Genomic DNA, 23,088 nt, shown 5'->3' with positions numbered 1-23,088 from the left:
AGTGGGTTGAAAAACAAAGAAATATTTTTTAATGGAAACAAAATCAAAACTTGCTAATTTTGTACTCCCCTAAACCTATATATAAGAAAAAGATACTTAAACATTTTGGACTTAAATATATATAAATTCCAACTAAGTCAATTTTATTTAATATTTTTAATTCAAAAATATCTCTTAGACAATAAATAAGAACATTATTTATAATAAATATAATTAAGAATATTTTAATAAAATAATATATATTTTATATGAAATTGTGAAAACTAAATGTATTTAAGTTAATATGTTGCTTATATATAAGTCTAGATGGAGTAGAAAATAAAACATATTTAAGTTTAAAATAAAATTCTAAGATCCTAAAAAAGAGACAATTATATATATAGAGAGAGAAAGATCCGTTTACTCTAGAAGTAAGTTTATCTAGACTTATTTTATTTAATAATTCATATTTTACATTAAATTTTAACAATTCTACAATTGAACTTAAAGTTTTTAATGTATATATCAATCCTGTAAATTTTTAAAAAATTTAAAGAACATTTGATATTTCATTTCATTAATTCAAATTAATGTATAAAATGATTTTATGATTGCCCGTCAATTTGAATTAATGAAACGAAGTATCAAATGGTTTTCAAATTTCTTATAAATTTGCATGTTTAATCTATGGATTAAGAATTTTAAATTAAACAGTTGAATCGATAAAATTTGATATAAAACATGAATTATTAAATGGAATAAGTTTATATAAATTTATTCTTGAAATAAACAGATTCCTCCTTTTATATATATATATATATATATATATATATATATATATATATATATATATATTAAAAAAAGACATTTGAAATTAATTAATGCAGACTATTCATACATTGATGTTTCCAAAAACCTTATCAATTGCTTGGAAACTTTTGCTAGAATCTTGGGGTTGACCCGTTAAAACTAAAACAAATATTCCTAATGAACAATATATGATCAAGTAGATTATACTAATATGAAGATTGACTTCAACCCAAAGAGAAAGCACACGTTCTTGGTTTGAAAAGTGTTCTTTAAACGATACACGGTATTTGTATTTATATAATGGCATGCGTGCCTACACACTAACAATATTCTGTTATCGTAAAAATGTACAAGTTCGTTTTTCTGCTTTGCTTTTTCAACATGCATATGCTTATACTTGTTAACACTGCAGCTAATGAGAGTTCTGATGCTAAGGGCATAATAGGAGCTATTATAGATAGCAGTTCTCGCATAGGCCAAGAGCATGCAGTGGCTATGAATCTGGCATTGGAAGACTTTAATCACAAAAACAATCTGACTTTTGATCTGCATATAAGAAACTCTCAAGGAGATCCTCTTTTGGCAGCTATTGCAGGTCTATCTTTCATCCTTTGTCTTTCCTACTGCTTTAAATAATTCATATATAATTTTCTATGTGCATATTATTTCCAGATGTCTCTTTAAGGTCTTTACCATATACAATGATATGACCTTTCAAAATCATGTAAACTGTTGGGTTTATTGTAAAATTAAACCTGTTATATCGTTTGATAAGCGTTAATTAATTTTTAGTATGATTGTGCTTTTTATAAAGAGGATAAGGTGGAAACTTATTAATCCAACCTCCTCCTATGTTGCCTTCTTCTTTCTCCCCATCAAATGGTTTTTTCCCATAACTACTAAAGTTTCAGGTTTTGTCTTTGGTTACTTTGTGCCACAAGGAAACTTTCAATGTTTTTTTTCTTTCTCAAAAATCTTCTTTATTTTATAGTTTGCAAAGCATTCAAAAGTTCTGCAACTGATATTTTTTTTAAAATTCTTATTTTTTCTTAACAATGGATTTTAGATCCAAACTTCTTTAAAAGACACATCAAGATTTTCTCTTTAATTCTTTAATTACTAAGCACCTCACCATGCAATTTGATTTAAATAACCACCTTTAAAAGTCTTTTAGTAAAATCTTTCACAAATTGACTTTCTTTCCTTTTTAATACTTCAAACTCTCTTCTCAAGTTTAACACTTGCATTCTTTTTGTTCTTTCACTCTCTTGAAATTTATAAAAATATAGGTATATCTTTGTATTTCTATTATTCATCTTTACAACTAGGGTTACATCAAATATATATAAATTATGAAGGCATAACCCTGCACCTCAACCCAATTAGTTTGTAGCCCAATAAATAGAAGAACTAAGCTTATAAAAAAAAATATGCAATTTAGTGACCACTAAAATCGGTCGCTAAATTGCTAAAATCGGTCGCTATTTACCTTAGCGACCGAATTAACGACCGAATTTAATCAATTGCTAAAACCCTGGTCGCTAAGCTATTTAGTGATGGAAAAATTTTCAGTCGCTAGTTCGGTCGCAAAATGGTTGCAATGATTTTAGTCGTTAAAGTGTATGGGACCAAATTAGTGACCGAATAAATCGGTCGCTAAATATTTATTTTTTATTTTATTAAATTTTATAGACGACGCAAATTTGGTCGTTACGAACCACTCATATTTGGCCTCTTAAGGATTTTATTTCACAATACTTAACTTTTTAACATGTTTTGTCCATAATTACACAATTTTTAGAAGCTTCTCAGAAGGTCACTCATCCCTATATTACTCCAAGTCAATCACGCTTAACTATGAAGTTCTTATGAGATAAGCTACCGAAAAACAGATGCATGTTGTTAGTATAAGTAGTACAAATTAATTCATTTAAGTCATCCTCAACTATCCAATCTCATACTTATATTATCTTTGGATCCTTATCATTTTGGTGTATCCGGACCTTTATAAATATATAATAATTATATTATGAATAATAATTATTATATTATATTTAATTAATATTTATTTATATATATACTTACTTTTATAAATAACAATCTACTTATTTCTATTTAAATTTTATGATAAAATTTAAATTATTTATTATAAATTTAAAAATTTAAGTAATAATTTATATATTTTAAAATGAGAAGGGTTATAATAACACTGGTATAACTTTTACTAAGTATTACACCGCTCAATAACTTTATATTAAATGTGAATTTTGTAAATCCAACCGTTAGATTGAAAGTTCATATCACTTTATATGTTTATATCAATTTTTGTTAAAATTGAACAACAACTTAAAAGTAATCAAAGTGCTCATATTTTATTTGAAATGTATATATTACATCATTTTTGTTTTACAAGAATGAAGTATCAAATCATCTTAAATTCATATAAGATTTTGTATATATGATTTAAGAGTAAAAAACTTTCAATCTAACGGTTGAATTTATAAAATTCACATTTAATATAAAGTTATTGAGAAATGTAATACTTAGTAAAAGTTACACCGATGTTATTATAACCCTTCTCTTTTAAAATATTATTTTTAAAAATTAAATTTTAACATTTTAAATAAATTATTAATTAACTTAATATATTTATTCATCTTAAATCTAAGATATAAAATTCAAAAAATGTATTTATCCTTGTTTTATTTTCTAATTATCAACCATTAATAAAATACTAATTTAAAATCTTATCTAGTTATATCATAATATTTTCATATCAAGTTTAAAATAAGATATTAGTTATACAAAAATATTAAAATCATATAGTAAATTATTAATAAGATTCTAGTTAAATAATTTAAAATAATTTAAAATAATCAATTTTATCACACAACAATAAAGAAATACTAATAGTTAAGAAAATACATCTATACTCTTCCTATTAGAAAAAGAAAGAATGTTATAATTCTTCTTTTCCTTAAGATATCACATCTCTTCTATCAATAAAATTTAAATATAAAAATTTATTTAAAAATAAAGTTTTCATAAGTTAGAAATATATATTAATTATAAATATGGATCAAAATAAATAAATAATTTTAAAAAATTCATATACTCTAATTAAAAAACTGCCTAAAAATCTAATTGTAAAAAAAAATCTCTAAATATTTTTTCACATAAATAACTATTGGTATTAATTATGTAGGAGTGCATATAAATATTTTTTTATTATAAATTAATTTCTTGCTCTTATAAAAAAAGAAAATGGGATTGATACTCAACAACAATATTATCATCATCACTTTTAAGCAATTTATAATTTTTTTTAAGTTTTATATAGTGACTGAATAGAATTTTGTTGATAATTTTAACTAATATTTAGCTACCGAATAGAATTACATAGCTAATTGTAACTAATATTTAGCGATCGAATTTAATTCCGTCGTTAAAAAATTAAAATTTCTTATTTAGCGACTGAATTCAATTCCATTGCTAATTTTAACTAATATTTAGCGACCGAATTCAATTTTGTCGCTAAAAAAGTCAATTTTTTTGATTTAGCGAATTTTAACTAATATTTAGCCACCGAATTCAATTTCGTCGCTAAAAAATCAAAATTTCTAATTTAGCGACCAAATTCAATTTCGTCGTTAATTTTAACTAATATTTAGCGACCAAATTTAATTTTGTCGCTAATTTTAACTAATATTTAGCGACCGAATTTAATTCCGTCGTAAAAAAATCAAAATTTCTACTTTAGCGATCGAATTTAATTCGGTGGCTAAATATTAGTTATATTTAGCGACGGAATTGAATTCGGTCGCTAAATTTAATTATTATTTAGCGACCGAATTCAATTCTGTCGCTAAAAAAATCAATATTAATTTCTAATTTAGCGACCGAATTTAATTTCGTCGCTAAAAAGTTCAATATTTCTTATTTAGCGACCAAAATAGAGATCATTTTCTAGCAACGACTTATTTTGGTCGCAAAATCAGTCGCAAAATCGCGACTGATAAATTTCGGTCGCTATTTTGCAATTTTCTAGTAGTTTAATCTACTCTACTCCAACATTTGTCTACCCATTATGAATATGATTCATACACAACCATGCACAACAAATTTTTATTACCCCCTTAAGTTAAGGCATGAAAGTTTTGAATGTCCAACTTGTCAAGGAAATAATAAAATTTAGGTTTGCCTAGTAGTTTTGTAAAAATATCTATTAGTTGTGTGAGTAGAAACATAGGACATATGTATGTTGTCTTTCAATACTTCATCTATAACATGACAATTAATTTCAATGTGTTTGGTTCGCTAGTAAAAAAATGGATTCTTGGTTATATGCAATGCTACTTAACTATCACAATAAAGTTGAATTGGTGTAGAGTGTGTCACACCTAGATTGAACAAAATCTCGTTCAACCACTTCAATTCACAAATGGTTTCCGTCATAGATCTATATTCTATTTCTTCAAGTGATCGTGACATTATATGTTGCTTTTGAGTCTTCCAAGAAATTGGAGAACCACTTATAATATCACAAACCACCCCAATGATAGACCTTCTAGTCAAAAGGCAACTTGCACCGTCAAAATCACACCACTCGTACAATCGCAAATCACAATCATGACGCAACATAATACCTTGTCCTAGACTACCTTTTAAATAACCAACCATCTTTAGTGCAACGAGGGCTGACCTTGAGTTTTTTGGTGTCTTAGACAAACAGAAAAAAGGGTTCCCTCATACAATTATCTATGTATTGTTCTTATTTTTTTTCTCTACAAAATCATCAATAATCCTTTCCTAATAGTCAAGATTCTTTAAAAAATTATCTTCAATAAAAATTAAAACACTATTTAATCTACCTTGTGAATGGTTGACTGCAAGTAAAATTTTAACAATTTCAATTTTGAAATACTTTTTTTAGCAGATGCAACAATAGCAAGAATAGTTAAGATTATTCTATAAGCTATACATGCATTAGGAAAACAATTAAATGTCTTCAAAACACTCAATATCATAAAGCTTGATTTTGATTTAAATTTTAAAACTTTTCTATTGAATTTTAATTCATCAAATAAAATTCCATCATCAAGATCATAAGAATTATCATGTTTTAGATAAGTTTCAATGTTTGAAACATAATTTCAAGTCCTTATAAGATAATAATATAAGTTTTTCAATACTATACAAAAATTCTATATTTGTTTCAATTTGTTTCTCTTTTCCATTTTCTAAAAAACATGTTCAAACTCAAACAATTATACAAGTATAGACAAAAATTAAATTATAATATATTATGGAGAAAAGTTAGACTCTAGAAGGGAGGTTGAATAGTATCGATAAGAAACTAAACACTTTTTGAAACAACAAAATAGTAATGTGACTATAAGAGTGAAAACGAATGGATAAGAAAGAATAACACAAGGTGTTTTTATAAAGGTTCATCTCAACCACTGAGACTACATCTAGTTCTTGGTCAACCCGATCAAGTTCAACTATCTTTTACAAATATACAAGTATTCTTTCATAAGTTACTTCTGGTTCAACCTAAGTATTCTTTAACTTGCCTCTTCAAGCAACTACCCAAGTGTTCTTTGAACACAAGGCCTCTCCAAGCTTCAAACAATCAAATATTCTTTGAACACAAAGCCTTTCCAAACTTCAAACAATCAAGTATTCTTTGAACACAAAGTCTCTTAAGGCTTCAATCAACCAATTATTCTTTTATAATCAAGCCTCTCCAAGCTCAAAACAATAACACTAAGTTAAAAATGGGTAAGATTATTGTGTTGTTTCATCTTACTATCAAGATGTGATATAACCAAATAAGTACAAAGCTTATTAATAGAAAGAATAGATTTTTACAAAATGTTCTCTATGTTGTATTCTCCTTTTCTTTTGGAATCTTTAAGCTTCTTTATGTAATTGAATGAAGATGACCATTGCAAATCATTGAGTGTCTCTCATAGGCTTGCTTTGTCTCTCTTCGTCATTTTTGTTCCTTGTGGGGAGAAGTGTTCATTGCTGTATTAATTGCTTGCATTAAATGTATTTCACCAAATTGTCACTTCTTATCTAATCATGGAAGCTACTTATCAACTTATAAGTACCAAAAAAGTAAAGCCATGTGTGTTTCAAGCCAAAACAACTTTTTTTGAGGAATTATGTGATTTAAAGGATCTGTTTATCCTTTTTTGACACAAAGTATGTCTTTTGTTCCTTTCGTTATTTATGAGTACCAAAGAAGCTTTTTCACTTTGATATGTTAAGGAATCATGAGAACAAAGACTAATTTTGTTATCAAACATCATAAATTGATATGGATTCAAAATAAATGTCTTATAGATGAAGTACTTCATCTGTAAGACTCAATGTCAAGACAACTAATCGTCTTATAGATCATCTTATACCATTTCGTCTTAATGATTGATTTTGAAAACTTTTCTCTAGAAAAATGTAAATGTTTGTTTAACGAAAATTTGTCTATTAGAGAAAAATGCACATTTGTATCAAATAAATGTTTTTATCAGATTTATCAATATTAGAACATAAAGTTTCCCATGTCATGCTTAGGCTTTCCTATCAAAGCATACAAATAACAAAGCACACACACACACATATGTATATATATCATGCATAAGAGTTATACTATAATATCATAATCAGAGCATATCATTTTATATCAGAGCATACAATCAAAGAATTTTCTTCACATGTATTAGAGATTTTCCGAGTCATAGAAATCTACTCGTGTATATTAAAGAATTTATGCATGTTCATAAGAGAATTAGTCATGTTTATCAGAGCATATAATCTATTAGAGAATATGGGTATGGATATATAACATGCATCTATACTAAAATGAAATTTTAAGTAAACTGAAATATTTTAGCTCTCCCTAAGATGGAGCAACTTGTTCAAATACTACGTATATAAGAAAACTTTAAAAAAATAGTATTGTACTCCCCCTTTTTGTACCAATAAAAACTAGGCCTAGCCAGCTAAAGTCCTCATCCAAGCTAAGATCAATATTCAGTCATGCAAAAAGCTTTTGGTGGCAGTGTTCAATTTGTCATTGCCTTTGGATGGTGGCTAGGAGTGTTGTACTTAGAAAACCCACTAAATGTGTCAAGATTATGACTTGATCAAGTTGTTATGATTTAGGTGTAGTTGGAGAAAGAAGAAAGGGATAATGGAATGTTTGATGTGGTTGCTAAAGAGCATTGTTGTCAAAGGGCAAAGTGGTAGGAGGAGGTGGAGTCTGTTGGTAGTAGTTTCCCATGGCATATAGAGAATAATCCTTATTTGTGTTAGAACCACCAGACTGATGGCACTTACCAATCCTTATCTTCTTGACATCCTTAAGATAGTTGGCTTTCTTGTCTTTACCTTTGTAGACAGAATGATGCACAACCTTGTCCTACACTCACTAGGAAGAATTTGTTCCAAGGTTGATCATGCATGATCTTCTTAATCTACCAATCATTAGAGGAAGATTATGAGGAGTTCCCTCATAAATTAACTCCGTAGCAACCTCGAAATGACATTTGTCTTCAAGTTCATGGCGCTACTGATTGATAAGCCTCAATGTCATTATGTGTCATGAATAGCCACTATCCAGGTACCAATGTGAATTCTTCCTTTTTCCATGAAAGATATATGCAACAAGAATTATTTGAGACTTTGGTAGCCAAATCATTTTGGGTCTTTTTCTACTAGTACCCTTGACCTTAGACTTGCTTCTCTATTTATTTTTGCATCTATTATGGGATTGATTAGTTTTTCCACAAATGTTACAAAGAATAGTCTTAGGTCCGAAATATGGTGTCCTAGACTCTTCTTCAACTCCTTCACGAACAATGCTTGTGTCAAAGATCTCCCCAATCATAGATATTTCTTAGAAAAATAAAATTTTGTTTCAAAAAAATTAACATCTCATGACACAAAATATTCCTTTGATTCGAGATCATATAATTTTCAACCCTTCTTACAGTAAGGATACTCAACAAAAATAACTTACAAATCTTGTTGGCAAATTTGTCTCTTTTCTTGCCTTGATTGTTTGTATAACACAATGAGCCAAACACCTTCAAGTGATCATATAACGACATTTTTCCATAACGGATTTCATATGGAGTTTTCCATTCAAAATTAAGGATGAAATTTTATTAATTAAGTATGCATTGGTTAACCCACACTCACCCAAAAATCGATGGGAAGATTCCCTTGGAAGCATTCTACTCGTGCCACATTCAAGATATGTCAGTGTTTCCTCTTACTCTTCCATTTTGTTATGGTGCCCTTATATAGGAAGTTTGGGAAAAAAAATGCCATGTTCAAGAAAAGAATTTTCCATACACACAAATTTCGTCCCATTATCACTTCAAATAATTTTGACTTGTTTATTATACTTTCATAGCACAAAAATTTATCAATGTATGCGACACTTTTTTCTTGTCAACTAACAAAAATGTCCAAACAACATGAAAATAATCATCTACTATTGTAAAAAAAAAAATGAAGCACCACAAGAAGAGGGAGTTTTATACAGTCCCACAAATCATGATGAATTAATTCAAAAACCTGAGAAGCTTTATGATAACTCAAAGAAATTTTGTCTCTAGTCTATTTTGCTCGTTGAGATACATCACATACTTTAGTTAACAACTTACTACTATTATCACAACCAATATTAGAAACCAATTGAGTAGTTTTCAATGAGGAGTGTCCCAAATGTCTATGCTAGAGATTAAGTTGGCTTATTGCATTAGTCTTGAAAGCCTTCAGTATTCTTGGAACCCCTTGAAAAAAATAAAGTTCATTCCTTCGTTCACTTATTCCAATCAACATCCTCATAGTGCGGTCCTGTATGATGCAAAAATTATTAGTGAATTGCACAATATTGTTTGATTCATCAATTAATTGCGACACAAACACTAAATTTATTGCAATTTAAAGCATTTTTCAAGTTTAAAACCCATCAAGGTTTATTGATCCTTTTTAAACTTCCTGTCATATGATTTGATGCCCCTGTATCAATGATCCATACAATGATGTTGCTTTCACTTGTCATCTTCTCATTACAACTTCTTTATTGACCTTTCAACAAATCTATTAGCATCTACCATTGTTCAATAGTTAATCCAGCCAAATTGGAATTACCTTCTCTTGAGTGGATCATCTTAGAGCCTACTCCGCCATTCTAGATAGTCATTCTCAAAGCCTTAACCTATCTCTGACACCATATACAAATATCTGTATGTGGTTGTGTTTCTAATATTCATCTTTATAAGAGGGCATAGCCCTACACTCCAACCCAATTAGTTTTTAACTCAACAAATAGACGACGTAAGTTCAATATGCTCTATTTCAACATTTGCCTGCCAATTGAACATGAGCCATGCACACCTATGCACAACAACTTTCTGCTAAAACTCCTTCTCTAACTTAACTCATGCTTGTTTTGTAGTCTCAAGAGTCACAATCTTAATAAATACACCATCATATAGTGCTACTTGTTTAACGACAAGTGTTTTGCCTTCCTTTATCATTTCATCATTGTGACTCCTCATTTAAGCTATTGTTGGATTTTCTAGTAATAGAGGTGGATTACTTCTCACAAACTTTGAGCTCTGAGATAAGTCCTTATTTTCGTAGCCCACAAGTGATAGTTTTCAAAAATGAATATAGGAGACGGAGGTAAAGAACTACTGTTGGAAGTCATTTTTGTGTCAATTTTCTTACTGGTTTTCTCTCCCTCAAAAACTCTATTTTTACCCGTCCCCCATAAACCCTTAAAGATCAATTAAGCTCTTGATACCATGTTAGAAAAAAGTAAGTCATAAAAAACAAGGTGTAAGAATGAATAGAAAATAGCTATCAAATTAAGATACTGGTCAAACTATACTTTAGCTTGAGTAGACTATACAACAAACCAAACAGACAAAGAGACAAACCAAACAGATGAAGGGATAAAATGAATAGATGAAGCAAATACAATGAATAAACTTAGTTTTGCACACATTGAGAATAAGTTCTTAAATATTAAAACTAGATATTTGACCCCTGATTGAGTAAAGTAAAAAACAAATAATGACCAACTTAATAAACAAGCATCATTTGCCTACACAACTAGTTTTTTATGATATAAGAAACTTTAACAAAACTTATAAGCAAAATAAAAAGGTACAATGACTTTAAAATATTTTATTTTGAAAGTTACAAAAATCTCAACCACCAACTCTTACATATTGTAACTAACTACTAATGAGGGTTTCTTGACAAATTGTCTGGCAGCTAGAGATCTGATTGATAATCAAAAGGTACAAGCCATCATTGGACCACAAACATGGCAAGAGACATCTTTAGTGGCTGAAATCTGTAGCAAAAAAAGCATACCCCTCCTTTCTCTAGCAGATACTCCTGAATGGGCAATGAAGAAGTGGCGCATTCTGCTGCAATCCTCACCTAGCCAAATTATGCAGATGAAAGCTATAGCTGAAATTGTAAAATACTGGAAACTCTATAATGTTAGCATGATATATGAAGATGGAGACTCATCATCCACTGAAGTTTTATCTAAGCTCTCTGAAGCTCTTACAGAAGTTGACACAAAATTAAACAATGTTGTAGCAATCCCACCTCTAGTTTCTTTTTCTATGTCCCAGCAACTTGAGAAGCTAAGAGAAGGACAATGTAGAGTCTTTATAGTCCATTTGTCTTTTCCTTTGACACTAAAACTGTTTGAAACTGCAAAAAGAATGAATATGATGGGGGAAGGTAATGTATGGATTACTACTAGCACATTTACAAGCCTTGTTCATTCCTTGAATGCATCCACCATCTCCAATATGCAAGGGATTATTGGAGTAAAGAGTTATATCCCAAATCTATGGCACCAGTATGGGAACTTCTACCATAAATTTCGGAAAAAATTTAGCTCAGAGAATTTTGAAGAGTTTAGTTATGAGCCTGGGATCTTTGCAGCCCAGGCTTATGATGCTACATGGAATGTGGTTGATGCAATGAGGGAAACCAACCAAAAAGGGGGTCAATTTTTGCTAGATAAGATTTTGCTTAGTAATTTTACTGGCTTAAGTGGAAAAATTCAGTTCACTGAACATAAAATAGCACCAACACATACTTTTCAAATTATTAATGTGATTGGGAGGAGCTACAGGGAAATTGGGTTCTGGTCAGATGGACTTGGTTTCTCAAAATCTTTAGATCAAAATGCTTCTTACAGCCCTTCAGTGGAGGAATTAGGAAAAGTAGTTAATCCAACATGTTCCTTAAGACTAAGAATTGGTGTCCCCTCCACATCAACATTCAAACAGTATGTTGATGTTATTCAAGATCATTCTGAAAATGTTACTTCCTTCAAGTTCAAGGGATTTTCCATAGATCTTTTCGAGGAAACAGTAAAAAAATTGCCATACCATCTGGAATATGATTATTTTTCCTATAATGACACATATGATAAATTGGTGAAGCAAGTTTATTTAAAGGTAAGTTTTTGTTTATTACCCTTGTATGCTTTACCTCACTTATTGAAAATCATTGATAAGAAACTGTAAAGGAAAAACACTTTTAAATGATAGTCATGCCATGTTGCAACCATGTTAGATACACATCTATGTCAATTGTTATAAAAAAAAATTGTTCGATATTAATAATGAGATCGACATATTTGTCAAGTGAAATGTCACTTAACAAATCAGCCGATTTGTGACTATTTATCAACATCGAATTTTGGTTATATATTATCTCATAGTATATGCACACTTTGAACACTCTTGTTTCTTTCTGTAATTTCTTTTACTTTTATTTTTTAAACTTATACACTTATACAAATTAGAATACCATAATATTTAAATTAACTTTAATGTTTTATTATGCCTACAATAAGTTAATCATATAAATTATATTATAACTCTGCCATGTCCTATGATCATATCTTTGTTTCATTGGACCTTAATATACTGATAGAAAAATAACCTCGAGTGAGTTTATTTCCATAACAACTAATTTTAATACTTTATCTTTTACACCTTCATTCTCAAGATTATTTGATGCGAAACTATCTGGTCCTAGTCTAACATAGTAACATGCAGTATATGGTAGCCCCTAGAAACTCTTTTAGCCTAATAATACTTGATTTGCTCATCAGAATGATTTATGCTTGATGCAGAAATATGATTTAGTTGTTGGAGATGTAGCAATAGTATCCACGCGTTATGAATATGTTTCATTCACTCAGTCCTATACAGATCCCGGAGTGGTGATGATTGTTCCTGTTAAATCAAAGACAGGCAATAGAGCATGGTTATTCTTGAAGCCTTTCACAAAAGTCATGTGGATTCTCATATTGGTCATCATTGTCTACAATGGCTTTGTTGTATGGCTGATTGAAAGAAACCACCGCCCTGAACTGAAGGGCCCTATTCTGCATCAAACAACAACTATGTTGTGGTTGGCTTTCTATTCTCTGTTCTCATTGAATGGTAATTGCTAATATCTAAGGCTCTCAAGCTTTGATCTGGATTTGCAGCAGTTAGGAATTTCATGCATTCACATTTTGGATGAAGAGTTGAAGACTGAACATTTATATTTTATATTTGCAGCGGACCATGATGCCTCTAACATCTATTAGAATTTAGAACTTTGTCATGATTTAGTTGATTTTACCTGACAAGAACTAACTATTTGGAAAGCTTACTTGTTAGTTGAAAAATAGTTTTAAGAGGTGTTGAGAAGTACTTTTAGGAAAATTCTTTACTCTTACCAAAATGAATTGTGAATTTTAAGTTCATTTTAACAAATTTGATGGAAAAACTGTACTAGTATTTTTATTAACTTATTTCAGTAAATTTAACACTCAAACTCGTGAACAAACTCTTAGAATATCATGTTTCCTTACACAAGTCATTTGGACATAAAGCTTCCAAAGAAAACAAGTCAGTACTATATTGTGTGGAAAAAATCAATTAAGTTTAGCATTGAGTGAAAAAAAATTCTCACAATTTGGTTCTTGTTACAAACTAACAAGTAACACTAACAACAATCTCAATTCTCAAGTAACATTACTTTGCTTAATCTGCTGACACAGGGGACAAGTTACATAGCAATTTATCAAGGGTGGCAACGGTGGTGTGGCTTTTTGTGGCTCTAATAATTACACAGATTTACACTGCTAACCTTGCCAGCATGTTGACTGTTGAAAGATTTGAACCAACCATAGACAGCATTCAGCAGCTAAAGAACAACAATGCCATGGTAGGATATGATAGAGGATCCTACTTAAAAAGATATCTCCAAGATGTATTGGGCATCAATGCTGAAAACATCAAGCAATTTGACTCACAAGAGAGCTATGCTGATGCCCTAAGAAACAAAGAAATAGCAGCTGCCTTCCTTGATATCCCTGAGGCCAAAATCTTCCTTGCAAAGAACTGTAAAGGGTTTGTTCAAGCAGGGCCAACATACAAAATTGGAGGATATGGATTTGTATTGCTTCAACATTTCTTTCACTTTTTTCCTGTTTTAGTTTCAGAGTAATTTTATTGCTATATGCACAACCAATCAAAATATTGAAAGAGCATTGAAATAATTTCGGCAAGGACATCAACACAAACTTGATTATTATTTTAGGACAAAATATAGATGCAATTCTTTAGGTATTTTGCATACTATTCTTTGGTCAGAGTTGAAATTTTATTTTGTGTTTATATTAAAGATCAGTCGAAACTTCAAATTCTAACTGAAGAATAATACCAAAAACATAAACCTATAGATATTGTATCATGCAATAACTGGAATGTCTTTGCAGGTATTTCCAAAGGGATCTCCATTGCTTCATGGTGTAAACCAAGCCCTACTAGACATATCAGAAATTGGCACACTACGTAATCTAGAAAACAATATGCTTGCATCAGAGGAATGTAAAGACATAATTGAGCCAGGTGAAGACACAACTAGCCTTAGCCCTACAAGCTTCATGGTTCTCTTCATCCTAACTGGAGGCACTTCAACAACTGCTCTCTTAATTTACATATTTCCTATGAATTATTTATGCCCTGGACAGAGAGCAACGTGGAGTCTAATGATGGCTGTGATCAAAAGTTGGAGATTCCAAAAGGCACTGTTTCCAAGAAGAGTCCACAATGTTGCAGAAAGTTCTTCCAACATTTCTAATTTGCCAGATTTAGCTTAAACAAGAAGGTTATGTAGTATTGTGGCACAAGGATTAGGAGGTTTAATTAAACAGTGAAGTCAACACTCCTTTAACTACATAACTTTCTCATTAATGCATTGTAAATATTGTGACCTTTACTGTGTTGTCCCATGTAGAAATGGCACATTACTAAAACTATTATGATAGTGACATTCACGTTTGCGGGAACAAATTAAAGTTCTTGGATGTGTCCACACCTTAGCAGAAAGGCATGGAGCGTGGCAGATCTGGGAAAGAAACGATTTACACATAACAATGTTAACCAACTGGCGTAATAATTCTAGTGTGTTGAATTGAGTTATAATTAAAAAGCTTTCGACTCTCCGAAAGCTTTAATTCGAAAGGCATCTTTTTTTAAAAAGAGATGATTAAGAAGGTCTCCAAATGAATTTGAATTAATAAAATCAAAGAAACATGACCCAACTCAAATAATTATTATTAAACATTTAATCATATGTAAGAGAAAAAGGCTTAAAGAAATTTGCACAAATAATATATTCTCCATCAGTTCAACTTATTTATGTTCAGACTTCAAGTTTTGTTTGAGATTTCCCCATTAATTCATCCCAATATATTTAATTGGACAGATTATCTTGAGCAAGAAAATTTTTATGATCTTCTCTTTAACGATAATGTATTTAGGGTGCTTTTATTTAATACGAGAGTTTTTAAGGATTCTTTTTGTAACACTTCATTTTTTTTATATAATATAATATAAGTACTTTATTAATAATTTTGGTATTTTTATTAATAGGAACTATTTAATATTTATTTAATTGTTTGGTATGTTTTGATATATAATATAATGTATTTTATTAATAGGTTATAATATTTTATTAAAAGAGAAGGAATTTGTAATTATAGTTAATTATCTTAACTATGAGGTTAAAAGGGGGGTTTAAGGATTTAAAAAGAAGGATTTATGATATGTCTTTATGTTCCCTTATTTTTTCACGTTCATGTAACGCCCCCGTTTTCAAACTTTTATTGGGGGTAATATTGTAATTTTCAAGGGTGATTTAGTAGTCCATAATGGGTCGTTCCTAAATTGGAACGGGTCGTTCCAAATTACTAAAACAAGGGTAATTTGGTAGTCCAGAACGGGTTGTTCTCAAACTGGAACGGGCCGTTCCAAACTACTAAAAAGGCCTATAACCCTAGTTGGGAACGGGTCATTCCAAATATGGACATTATGGGTTAAATGCAACCCTAGAACGGGCCGTTCTAGTTTGAGAACGGGCCGTTCTGGTTGTGAATTTTACACATGCCGTCAAAGTCCAAAACGGGCCGTTCCGGATTTGAAACGGGTTGTTCCGACGATGCCTGATGCCTATAAATAGAGTGTTCTGACACTCCCAAAAAGAACACCTTTCATTTCTGACTCTTTCTTCTTTTCTTTCTTCTCTTCTTCTGCACTCTATGAAGACCGAGGGGAACCCAGCGGAGGAGATCAACCAGATCCTTAGTTTCAGCTACTATTTATCCAGGTACGGGGGAAAAGGGGATTATTTGTATACAAAGTTACATGAGGGAATTGGGTAGAAGAGGAAGCTCGTAGGATTATGAGTAATTTTATAATTATTTCTGTTTGGAGAATTATTGGTCTTATGTGATTCTGTATGATTTTAGGATTATGAATATCTATTTAATTTGTAAGAATGATGATTTGGGAGAGAGAACGAAATTATAGAAAAGTGCCTGTAAGTTAGGTTGTGGAAAATTGGATTATTTCTGTTTGAGGAATTGATGATCCCATTAGATTCTGTATGTGTTGAGGATTAAAAATATATATTTAATTTTTGAAAATGATGATTTGGGAGAGAGAAAGAAATTATAGAAAAGTGTCTGTGAGTTAGGTTTTGGAAAATTGGGAGTTTTACTATTTGATTTAATATTGTATCAAATTGGTGATTCGGTTGAGTATTATATTAATTTGTAAATGTTATTGTTATATTATATGATAAAAAAATTGATGATCTAGATGTGAATTGCTTAAGAGGTATGTGAACCACTATTTTGTTGGACTTATCCGTTGTGTGTATGTGATATGTTATTGAGCTATAAGATGAGATGTGATGAATGTGAATATGATTATGATTGTGGTTCAACACATCAATGACCAGGGATGGCACGGTCCCTGGGTAAGTGATGCTACAAGGAGGGCGTGACCCTGGCATGGTGTGGGATGAGTGAGATAATTAACATGAATCACTTATGTCAGATGTGGGGTAGCCTTGGCATAGGGTTAATTGCAAGAATTGTGTGGATTGTGGTTCCTCACATCAATGACCAGGGATGGCACGACCCCTAGGTAAGTGATGCTACAGGGAGGGCATGACCCTGGCATGGTGTGGGATGAGTGAGGCAATTAACCAGTATCACTTATGTCAGTTGTGGCGTGGCCTTGGCATAGTGTTAATTGTAAGATTTTTGTGAATTATGAATGTGAAAATGATAATGTTAATTGAAAGATTTGAGATGAATGAGTGTGATTGCGAATTATGATGTGAAGATGATGCATGATTGATAGAGTTATGATATATAGAAATGCTTGTAAATATTTCATTATGTAATGAGATTACATTGTTGTGTGTTTGTATGTGCTTTACATATAGATGTTTTCTTTTCTCACCGTATAATTTATGGATATTTTAGGTGAGGAAGATCTAGCTCTGAGTGGCATCTAGAATGTCAACAATTGAATTGTGGGTGTGCTCTGATATTGTGACATCAGGGCAGAGAATTCTAGGACATAATTTTTTTTATATAGATTTGGAGTTGTATTTATTATTTTGAAAACAACTTGTAAACTCTTATGTTTTATTTTCTAATTTATTTATTTTCAATCATTTTGGATATTGAAGAACATTTGTGAAGGTTTTTATGTGAACCCTTTTACCAAAGTTGAGAAATTTATTCGTTAGTTTTATTATTACAATATATGTGTTGGGAGTAGTAAGGGTGTCACATTTAGTGGTATTAGAGCAGGTCGATTCAATCGGTCATTAGTTATGAGTCTGCTATGCTTGTTTGGTAGATGAATGATGGAATGAATTAATTGTGGAAATTATTGATATGCTAGTGTGATGATTGATTAAAATTGTTATTTATTTAATTATAGTATAATTGTTAACTTTTCTGGAGATCAGAAAAGTAATGGCAGGAGGTAGGAATGATCGTGCAATCGCTGATGCTCTACAAGCGATGGCTCAGGCTCTTGGTACTTTGAACCAACGACCAGAGGTGGATTGGCTGGAGAGATTCCAGCGAAATAATCCACCAAGCTTTTGTGGGGGATATAATCTTGATGGAGCTGCTGACTGGATTTTTGTAGTTGGAAAGATATTCCAAGCTATGGGATGTCCTTTGGTGCAAAAGGTGACTTTGGCTGCCTTCATGCTTTTTGGAGAGGCTGGGGTCTGGTGGCAAGGTGCTTTGCAAAGAATGATGGCTGCATGTACCCAAGTGAACTGGGAGAATTTCAAGCGGCTATTCTTGGAGAAATACTTTCCATGAGATGTTAGACATAGGAAATAGGTGGAATTCCTTGAGTTGAAGCAAGGAGAGAATTCCTTGACTTTCCACACAACAACTGCTTCAAATGTGGGAAGCCAGGTCATAGGGCAGTTGAGTGTCTGAGGCAAAGAGTAATAACATGCTTCAAATGTCAAGAGAAGGGACACAAAGCTAGTGAATGCCCCCAAAATAGGAAAGAAACAACAAAGGTTGGAGGGAGTGCTAGCAAACCTAGGCCGACAGGAAGGGTGCTTGCCTTGAGTGGTGCTGAAGCTACTCAATCCGAAGACTTAATCTAGGGTATGTGTTTCATCAATGGAACTCCTCTAATGTTTTTGTATGACTCTGGTGTGACTCACTCTTTCATATCACATGCGTGTGTTTCTAAGTTAAAATTATCTGTTTCTTCCTTGTCTTTTGAATTAATAGTAGGGACACCAACTAGTGGTTTAGTTTCTACTTCTGATGTCTGTTTAAATTGTCCTTTGAGTATTGATGGTAGAAATTTCATGGTTGGCTTAATTTGTTTGCCTCTAAGTCAGCTAGATATTATTTTGGGTATGGACTGGTTATCTTTCAATTTGAATTGTGCTGATAAATCTATTATTTTTGGCGAGCCTGTTGAAAAAGTGATTATGGACTATTTGACTGCCAACCAAGTTAAGGTATCTTTACAAGAGGATACCCAAGTGTACATGTTGTTAGCTTCTTTGAATTCTGAGAGTAATATTTTGGTGAATGAACTGCCTGTTGTGTGTGACTTTTCGGATGTCTTCTCTAATGATATGTCTAGCTTACCACCTACAAGAGAAGTAGAGTTTTCCATAGACTTAGTACCAGGAACAGGACCTATTTCTGTCACCCGTAGAGTTAGTGGAGCTTAAGAAACAAATAGAAGACTTGTTGGAGAAGGGGTTTGTGAGGCCTAGTGTATCACCTTGGGGAGCACCTGTACTCTTAGTTAAGAAGAAGGATGGTAGCATGAGATTGTGTGTAGATTACCGCTAATTAAATAAGGTAACCATTAAGAATAAGTATCCATTGCCTAGGATAGATGATCTTATGGACTAGTTGGTGGGTGCCTGTGTATTTAGTAAAATTGATCTTAGATCGGGGTACCACCAGATTAGAGTTAAGGGTGAGGATGTACCTAAGACAGCATTTAGGACTCGATATAGACATTATGAGTATCTAGTAATGCCTTTTGGTGTGACGAATGCTCCAACAATTTTTATGGATTACATGAACCGAATTTTTCATCCGTACTTGGATAAATTTGTAGTTGTCTTCATAGACGACATACTAGTTTATTCCAAGGCTAGAGAGGAGCATAAGGAACACTTAAAGGTAGTACTTCAAACCCTCAGGGAGAGACAACTTTATGCCAAGTTGTCTAAGTGTGATTTTTGGCTAGAGGATGTGAGTTTCTTAGGACATGTGATTTCCAGTGAGGGTATAGCTGTAGATCCATCTAAAGTTGAGGCAGTGCTTAAGTGGGAGGCACCCAAGTCAATTAGTGAGATTAGAAGCTTCCTTGGATTGGCTGGGTACTATAGAAGATTCATAGAGGGATTCTCTAAGTTAGAATTACCCTTGACAAAGTTTAGCTAGGAAATGAGTTGTGTTTGTGTGGGATAGTAAATGTGAGAATAGTTTCCAAGCCCTTAAGGAGAAGTTGACTACTGCACCTGTTTTAGTGTTACCTGACCTTAGTAAGACTTTTGTGGTTTATTGTGACACTTCTAAGATGGGTTTGGGTGGAGTGTTAATGCAAGATGGAAAGGTTGTATCTTATGCATCTAGACAATTGAAAATACATGAGAAGAATTACCCCACCCTTGATCTTGAATTAGCAGCGGTGGTATTCACACTTAAGATTTGGAGACATTATTTGTATGGTTCAAAATTTGAAGTGTTTAGTGATCATAAGAGTCTTAGGTATTTATTTGACCATAAGGAATTAAATATGAGGCAAAGGAGATGGTTAGAGTTCCTTAAGGACTATGATTTTGATCTTAGTTATCATCCAGGCAAAGCCAATGTGGTGGTTGATGCTTTAAGTAGGAAATCTTTTCATTTGTCTTCTCTTATGATTAGGGAGATGGACCTTTTGGCTCAATTTAGAGACTTGAGTTTGACTTGTGAGGTGACCCCTAGTAGTGCGAGACTAGGTATGATTCGGGTGACTAGTGAATTATTGAGGGAAATTGGAGAGGCACAGTTAGTGGATTTGTTTTTAGTTGCTAGACGTAATGCTATAGGACAAGGTATTGGAGGAGAATTTACTTTGGGTGTAGATGGAGTGCTAAGATTTAGAGATTGAGTGTGCGTGCCTAGTGACCCTACACTTAGACGGTTGATCCTAGAGGAAGGTCATAGGAGCAAGCTTAGTTTTCACCAGGAGCAACTAAGATGTATCGTGACCTTAGGAAGATATTTTGGTGGCATAGGATGAAGAAAGACATAGTTGAATTTGTTAATGCCTGCTTAGTGTGTTAGAAGGCTAAGATAGAACATCAGAAACCTTTGAGATAGTATTTCTATGGACTTTGTAGTTTCTTTGCCTAGGACTGGGAGAGGGCATGATTCCATTTGGGTTATAGTTGATAGGTTGACTAAGAGTGCACATTTCTTACCTATTAACATTAGGTATTCTCCAGAGAGATTGACTAGAGTGTATATTGATGAGATTATGAGATTGCATGGGATACCATCTAGCATAGTGTCAAATAGAGACCCTAGATTCACCTCTAGGTTTTGGGAGAGCCTACAACGAGCTTTGGGGACCCAACTTAGACTTAGTTCAGCTTATCACCCTCAAACTGATGGTCAGACTGAGAGGACTATTCAATCCTTAGAGGATTTGCTTAGAGCTTGTGTGTTGGATCAAGGAGGTAGTTGGGATAGTTTTTTACCTATAATAATAGTTACCACTCTAGTATAGGTGTGGCACCTTATGAAGCCTTGTATGGTAGGAGGTGTAGGACCCCTTTGTGTTGGTGTGAGCCAGGTGATAAGGTTATCTTAGGACCTGAGATTGTGCAACAAACCACCGATAAGGTTAGGATGATACAAGAGAGGATGAGAGCAGCTCAGAGTAGACAAAAAAGTTATGCTGACAGGAGGAGGAAGGACTTGGAATTTCAAGAAGGTGACCATGTGTTCTTGAAATTCACTCCATGGACTAGGGTTGGTAGGGCATTGAAATCCAGAAAACTTACTCCTCGATTTATTGGTCCTTTCCAAATTTTGAAAAGAGTCGGTAGTGTTGCCTACCAAATTGCTTTGCCTCCTAATTTGTCAAATCTTCATGATGTTTTCCACACTCCCAACTTCAGAAATACATCCATGATCCTTTGTATGAGATCGAGTCGGATCATCTTGAGGTTAAGGAGAACCTGACAATGGAAACTACTCCAGTGAGAGTCGAGGATCGAATGGTGAAGCAACTTAGAGGTAAGGAAATTCCTTTGGTGAAGGTAATTTGGGGAAGAGCTACACTTGAAAGTGCTACTTGGGAGCTAGAGGAAAAGATGAAAGGGTCATATTCATCTTTATTTGCTTCAGGTAATTTCGGGGACGAAATTTCTAAAAGGAGGGGAGAATTGTAATGCCCCAGTTTTCAAACTTTTTTATGGGGGTAATATTGTAATTTTCAAGGGTGATTTAGTAGCCCAGAACGGGCCGTTCCAAACTACTAAACCAACGGTAATTTGGTAGCCTAGAACGGGTCGTTCCCAAACTGGAATGGGCCGTTCCAAACTACTAAAAAGGCCTATAACCCTAGTTGGGAACGGCCCGTTCCAAATATGGACGTTATGGATTAAATGCAACCCCAGAACGGGCCGTTCTAGTTTGAGAACGGGTCGTTTTGGTTGTGAATTTTACACATGTCGTCAGAGTCCAGAACGGGCCATTCCAGATTTGAAGCAGGACGTTCCGATGATGCCTGATGCCTATAAATAGAGTGCTCTAGCACTCCCAAAAAGCACACCTTTCATTTCTGACTCTTTCTTCTTTTTTCTCTTCTCTTCTTCTGCACTCTCTAAAGACCGAGGGGAACCCAACAGAGGAGATCAACCAGATCCTTAGTTTCAGCTACTGTTTATCCAGGTACGGGAAAAAAGGGATTATTTGTATGCAAAGTTACATGAGGGAATTGGGTAGAAGAGGAAGCTCGTAGGATTATGAGTAATTTTATAATTATTTCTGTTTGGAGAATTATTGGTCTTATGTGATTCTGTATGTAACACCCCAATTTTTTATACTTTTATTGAGGGTAATTTAGTAATTTTTAGGGGGTAATTTAGTAGCCCAGAACGGGCCATTCCAAACTACTAAAAAGACCTATTTTTGGTAGCACGGAATGGGTTGTTCCCAAACTGGAACGGGCCGTTCTAAACCACCAAAATGGCCTATAACCCTAGTTTCAAAGATGAGAACGGGCCGTTCCAGAGATGAGAACAGGTCGTTCCAAATATGGCCGTTATGGGTTTAATTGCAACCCCAGAATGGGCCGTTCTGGTTTGAGAATGGGTCGT

At 32.7% G+C, this 23,088-nt stretch overlaps 1 protein-coding gene across 1 annotated transcript; it reads left to right on the top strand.

The window, feature by feature from the left end:
- The first annotated feature begins 1,063 nt into the window (after positions 1-1,063).
- Positions 1,064-15,309, top strand: LOC109787990 (glutamate receptor 2.8). Its single transcript, XM_083061418.1, has 6 exons — positions 1,064-1,384; positions 11,095-12,305; positions 12,989-13,307; positions 13,664-13,754; positions 13,893-14,352; positions 14,591-15,309. Exons 1-6 carry the CDS (start codon positions 1,135-1,137, stop codon positions 15,008-15,010), a joined length of 2,751 nt encoding a protein of 916 aa, XP_082917544.1. The 5' UTR covers positions 1,064-1,134; the 3' UTR covers positions 15,011-15,309.
- Positions 15,310-23,088: the final 7,779 nt, after the last annotated feature.

This window comes from Cajanus cajan, chromosome 8 (assembly GCF_000230855.2).
Source record: "Cajanus cajan strain Asha chromosome 8, NIPB_CcT2T_4, whole genome shotgun sequence".
Taxonomy (NCBI): Eukaryota; Viridiplantae; Streptophyta; class Magnoliopsida; order Fabales; family Fabaceae; genus Cajanus; species Cajanus cajan.
Note: the sequence above shows the minus strand (reverse complement) of the source record. Positions and strands in the feature narration are given on the sequence as shown.

What these genes read in the sequence shown, in the direction of transcription:
- LOC109787990 (XM_083061418.1), top strand. Translation starts at nt 1,135, where the DNA reads ATGTACAAGTTCGTTTTTCTGCTTTGCTTTTTCAACATGCATATGCTT. An exon ending in GTTCTCATTGAATGGTAATT is followed by an intron (nt 13,308 to 13,663) that starts GCTAATATCTAA and finishes AACTTATTTCAG; the next exon opens with TAAATTTAACACTCAAACTC. An exon ending in AAAGCTTCCAAAGAAAACAA is followed by an intron (nt 13,755 to 13,892) that starts GTCAGTACTATA and finishes TTACTTTGCTTA; the next exon opens with ATCTGCTGACACAGGGGACA.